The following is a 6,011-nucleotide window of genomic DNA, read 5'->3' as shown; positions in this document are numbered from 1 at the left end:
GTTATTTGGGCCATAACTTTTAGCGTGAATGGTTGTTTGTTTATATGTGCCCTGCAATTGGCTGGCAATCACTTTTGGGTGTACCCCGAAGGCCGCTGGGATCGGCTCCAGCACGCCCGCGACCTTTATTGAAGGCTAAGCGCCTCAGACAATGGATGGATAGATGAAAATATGTTTCGTTCCTTCGCTGACCCCCACCAAGGAATGGGAAGAAGGGGGAGTGGGCGTTATTATCTGATTCCTTCAAAACAAATTGATGAAATTGAAATTGCAATATCACTTTCCTGATCAAAAAATACATAGAGGTTTGGAGTGAAAAATGAGCCTTCCCGGTCGGCGTAAACAGTTCTTTGAATAAGTTTAGGTGTTATGTTTTTGTTGAGGTTATATTTGGTACTGTTATGTTTTTGTTGAGGTTACATTTGGTTTTGTGCCCTCGTGTACCCTTTTTGTCTCCACCTGTTCTCGTCATCCGTGTCCCTTGTGTTTAACCTATAACATGGATGACGAGAACAGGTGGAGACAAAAAGGGTACACGAGAGCACAAAACCAAATATAACCTCAACAAAAAACATAACATTAGGCTGCCTATAGTCTATTTGAGTAAAATGTATTTTTTTCCACGGCAGCGCTTTTGTGTTGCTTTGATTCAAAACAGTATTGATGCAAGAAGTTTCTAGGTAAATCTTTTCTTTTTTTTTCTTTTAATTAATTTATTTATTTTATGAGTAAGCGTTTGCCTTTTTTTCATTGGTTTTATATACAATACTTCTATTTTCTCCACGGTAAAATTCCTTGCGACTCGTTTTGCTATGACGTCATTGCGTCCCACCCAGAACATGCGCCAAATACAGGAAGTTGAACAATCAGCTGATCCTGCTGCTTCTTGTTGATTCCCGAAGTTGCCGTTGTTCGGCGACTCATTAACCCCGAGGACGGAAGACGGCGGACGGCTAAATGCTCACAAACACGTGACGAACGGGGACGTGAGGAATTTGAATAAGCATCCGCACTGCACAAGAGCTCGCTCCCAAACTGGGACCCTCGGTGGTGGTGGAAGGGAGAAATAAAGAAAGACAGACAGATAGACAGACAGCCACTTAACCCGCTTTGTGTATTTATGCCATGGCCGTGTGATCTGTATTGCTTATCGCCTCTGTGATAACCACGGGCATTTCCTTAATATACGTTGTTTTTTCCTATTTGTACTCAATTCCCACGCAATAAGCGTAGCTAGCTGGGTCGGCTAATGTTAGCGAATAGCGCAACACAGTGTTGTTGTCCTTCTCGGTGCTTTCGTAACTGGCCGATAGTGACCCATGATTCTAGGCTTATTTCAGCAATACTTCGACTGACAGCTGACTTTGTTCATGTCAGGTTTGGTGTCAGGTTCCGTAATTTGTTCGCAAAAGTCGAGAGCAGCTAACCTGGTAGCCTATTATTAAAAGTGTAACTTGCAAGACTCTTTTTAATCTTGTGTTCATTGTTCTATGTATTTGATTTAAAGCTTTTCTTTTCCGCACACTTGTAATGTTAGTTTCATATGTGCCACATGAAAGTGGTCACTTATTACTGGAAAGTTTCACGCTGATTTCCGCGCGTGTATTTGGTGGCTTGTTTATGTTGGGAGCTATGAATTGAAGTAGACAATTCAGTGTTCAGGGTCGAGACAGGCAAAAAGAAGTGAGGGTCCCATTGTGTCTTAAAGTGAGCCGCCCCCTACTACTTGCCAATGCTGGATCTGGAAGTGGTGCCTGAGCGATCACTTGGAAATGAGCAATGGGAATTTGCCTTAGGTAAGTGTTGATATGAAAGTAGCAGTTTGTGCATATTTGAGAGAAAATAAAACAAGACGTTTGAATTTAATGCTGAGAAATGCTGTTTATCTTTTTGAATTTGAATGCATTTTTACATTTAGGAGACAGGACTTCAAATGTTTACCATACCATACCACAATAATAGTGACCTAGGTTACCACGAAAGACAATTAATAGCGACTCACGTCAATGGAAATTGCGGGTTCTGTATGTTGCCGCATTCTGAAGGATGCTTTAAGTGAAGTGAGAATCAAACCTGCAACCTTCAAGTTACAAGATGCCTTGTTTTTTTGTTGTTGTTTTGTTCAGGCATGCCATTGGCCCAGGCTATCTCTATTCTCCAGAAACACTGCCGCATCATCAAAAATGTCCAGGTGCTTTACAGTGAACAGGTGAGTTGGCCACAATGTCCTGTGTTTCACTTATTAACAGCAAAAATCCATCCACCAATTTTCAACACCGCTTAGCTTGAACAGGGGCACGGTTTGCTTAAAATAATGGGGTCTTCTGTTTCCGACCTTGCCAACATTGAACCTTTTGAAGCTTGCTCAGTTACCACCTTACTGGTTTCCATTTAATTATTTTATAATCATAACCCAGAAGTGTTTGAAATCACTTTCTTTTACTTCAGTACCATCAGTGGTCAATCAGATTATTTTTTTTCCATTGTTTGGAAGTGTTTACAAATGTGAAATGACATGATGAGTAAAATGACATTTTATGGTGAACCTCACATCAAAAACTTTAAAAAGCCAATGAAGCTTAGAAGAGTTACTTAGCGACTTACCATTTAGAATAAAACTTTGCAAGGTATGCGGCTTGTTTTTCTGAAATTCTTAAAATTATTTTTTTCCCCTAAATTTTAGTTGAGTTGAACAACAAGGGGCATATCTTCTCAAATTGTTGAACTGTCGTAAGTGATTCATCCAGTATGTTCCAGTTGTCGAATACTTCTTACTACCGCAACATTCTGGGATTGAAGAATAATTCAAGGGGGAAAAACAGATTTTAGAGCAATTATCTTTTTGTCTGTTGAAAAATGATTTGTGGTGCTCGTAAATGTTGTTAAATGCCAGACTCCAATAATGGCCTTCCGCATCATGCGCATGTTGGACGTCTCCACAGTCCGCCCATCGTAATGTAAATTAATGAGTTTGTTCATCTCCTCAACAGACACCACTCAGCCATGACCTCATACTGAACTTGACTCAGGATGGGATTAAACTGCTGTTTGATGCCACAAATCAGAGACTCAAGGTGAAATATGTACGGACAGTATTTTTGTACTGCCACCGCCACAAAGTTGTTTCTAAAGAAACGATCTCACAGCAATGCGATACGCATGAGCACTGTGCCATATTTTTTGACAATTTAGGTCTCATAAACCAACTGCATCATACTGTTATTATGTTTATTTTGTGTCATTTATGGGCTGTATCCCATTCAACTCAAGGGAGCAGTGTATTGTTACATGCCAACTATTGATTGGTCTGTTTGTTGACAGGTGATTGAAGTGTATGACTTAAGCAAAGTGAAATTGAAATACTGGTGAGTATGTACCGTTCATCAAAACAGTGTCCTTGTACATGTCATTCCCTAAAATACTTCCAATATGTACAAAATGGATCCTATAGACATCTAATCGCTGTAATTTTAGAGTATGAGTGCTGTATATAAAATACTGCAGCGCACAGTTTGGGTGCTCTGTGTTGCTCAATATACGAAGTTGAACACAATCAATTGCAGGATGCTGACTCTACTCCAGTTTGTCTGTATCAAAAGAATGTCTTCCCAAAGGAAACAATGGGAAAAGAAATCAGATGTTCTAGGGCCAGACTGTTGCGCTAATAAAATCTTGACTGTCATCAGGAAAGGCAGTTAGAATGATGACAAGAGTGAGAAAGCTCAGTAACACACAGGCAACAGCTGCAGGCCATCTTGTTTATAGCTTTTGTACCCAACACACACTTTTTTTCCCTCCTTTCAAGCAGTTCCTGAAATGTTTTACTCAATATTGTACTGTCATTTGGCACGTGATAAAAATATTTACTCAGCGCTCTAATAATGTACACAAAGGCATAGTGGATAAAGTCCTGGAGCTCAGGAGCTATATTTATTGTGTGTGCCTGAGTATTTTTCTTTTGATTTTACTGAATACAGTCTGTAATTTTTTATGGTAGAATGACTGTGTGATTTGATTTTGATTTGAAAATGAACAGGTAGGCATGCTAGTCGTGCTAAAATGAAGGAGACGTCCCACCCACCGTGTGATCATCTCAGAATCCTTCATTTTCTTTTCAGGTGGCATGTCCAATATATTTGTATTTTGATTACATGAAACAAAAGAAAAGAAACTGAAGCAAACTTTTAGAAACAGAAAAAAAAATCAAGTTTGGTGTATTTTTAAATTAATTTGCATTATAAAAGTCAGAGGCCCATAACAAAGGGAACCACGGCAGTGCTTGCTGCGTAAAATGGCACCTCTCCCATGTTTTTTTTTTTTTTTTCTTTTTGGGGCAGTGTTTGTTCTTTGTTTCTTAGCAGATGTGAAGTTAACCACCTTCCACATTCACCAAACAAGCTCCTCACAGACTCTAGGCTTACTCTTACTATTTTCACCATTTCCCATTACGATTATAACTTTTAACATTGCTTGTATGGGCTATTCATTGTTCATTTTATGTTGCAGTACAGATGACATTCAACTCGTAGCCACAAAATGCACAGCTTCAATTATTCGACCCGTAATGGAGTCAGCTTACCTTTTAGTGTGTTCTTAAAACACTTTGTATACATCCAGTGAAATGAATATGTTGCATTAACTTGTGATGTAATGTTGTGTAGCGGATGGTTGTCTCACTGTCTCTACACTCTGTGTGTGTGTTTTTCAAGTGGAGTCCATTTCAATTCTCAAGCCATCGCTCCCACTATAGAACAAATAGACCAGTCGTTTGGAGCCACCCACCCTGGAGGTACACGTTGCTTGTAACATTTCTCATTAGACACAATGGAAAAATAAAGGATACAGAAATATAGGAACGGACTTTTTGTGATTTGTTCTTATATGTGCTGAATCTGCTTTCTCGTTTCACATATGTGTCCAGTTTACAATGCAGCTGAGCAGTTGTTCCATCTCAACTTTCGAGGACTTTCATTCTCCTTCCAACTTGACTCTTGGAATGAGGCTCCAAAATACGAGGTGAGATTGTTGCAATTGTTGCGTGTGGCGGCACTTTTTAAGGCTACATTCAGACTGCTGCCCAATGTGATCCCAAATTCGCATTGTTTGTTAAATCTGATTTGTTTTTAATGTACTTGTTCATATGATAAAAGCAAATGTGACTTCTCATGTAAACAAAACCCATCTGTGATGTGAAACTCATGCGCTTAAAGCACATCGAGTGACTGACACGGTTCAGGTTTGAACCAAATAATGGTGGGATACCCCAAATCTAGACACTGATAAAGAAATGACAGGAAGTGCTTATTTACAGAAAAGCGCAAAAAAAAAAAGACAAAACACGAGTAAAGGTCGCTGGAATCAAAGAGCCAGGAAAACACGCAATAAATATAAACCGCTTGCAATCGGCAAGTTAATTAACAAGAATATACTAGCAAACCGAATGCCAAGGAAGTCCAATCACATGAAAACTAACAGAGAAGAGCAACACTATGTGATAATTCCACAAAACGAGATCAACACGGACAAAAGCAAATTATGAGCATGAACAAGAGGTCTAGAGAACAAACACTTGGAGCATGAACAGCAAGCAAGAGTCCTTTTAGAGTCCTGTGATTGCAATGAGTGACAGGTGCGATGCTGGAGGCATACATGGCAATTTTCCGCGGATCCGCGGAAATCCACCGTTTTATTTCTTAAATTGATCATTTTTGTGAATCGTCTAAATCCGTTGAGAAAATTTTAGGGGCGGTCAGGTATCTTATCGTCGAGTTTTCACGAGCTCTCCCGAACAGTCTCTCCGTTTTCCGTTTGTAAACAGCCCTGCGATTGGACGTGTATGAAAGCTTTAACTAATCAGATCACAGCTCGATTATATATATGGCCCAAGGATTGGTTAACTACAAGCGCTTGGACCAATCAAATTGCATGTAACATATTGTTTACCTGATTCATGGCGGCCTGTTCGTCTCGCAAATTCATTGTTCTGGGATCGTTTTGAGCGGAATTATGAA

The 6,011-nt window shown here is 39.7% G+C and overlaps 1 protein-coding gene across 2 annotated transcripts in view; it reads left to right on the top strand.

Annotated features, from left to right (window-relative positions):
* The first annotated feature begins 830 nt into the window (after window positions 1-830).
* The window catches only part of phaf1 (phagosome assembly factor 1), a 16,842-nt gene continuing 11,661 nt past the window's right edge, over window positions 831-6,011 (top strand). Inside the window, exons 1-7 of one of the 2 annotated variants that reach the window (XM_019876893.1) lie at window positions 831-991; window positions 1,713-1,796; window positions 2,127-2,209; window positions 2,991-3,074; window positions 3,322-3,365; window positions 4,710-4,789; window positions 4,922-5,016. In XM_019876893.1, coding sequence (XP_019732452.1) covers window positions 1,733-1,796; window positions 2,127-2,209; window positions 2,991-3,074; window positions 3,322-3,365; window positions 4,710-4,789; window positions 4,922-5,016 — 450 coding nt within the window. In that variant the 5' untranslated portion in view covers window positions 831-991; window positions 1,713-1,732. Of the gene's footprint in view, window positions 1,797-2,126; window positions 2,210-2,990; window positions 3,075-3,321; window positions 3,366-4,709; window positions 4,790-4,921; window positions 5,017-6,011 lie in introns of both variants that reach the window. The other variant, XM_019876892.1, reaches the window with a different exon arrangement.

This window comes from Hippocampus comes, unplaced genomic scaffold, assembly GCF_001891065.2.
Source record: "Hippocampus comes isolate QL1 unplaced genomic scaffold, H_comes_QL1_v1.1 scaffold110, whole genome shotgun sequence".
Taxonomy (NCBI): Eukaryota; Metazoa; Chordata; class Actinopteri; order Syngnathiformes; family Syngnathidae; genus Hippocampus; species Hippocampus comes.
Note: the sequence above shows the minus strand (reverse complement) of the source record. Positions and strands in the feature narration are given on the sequence as shown.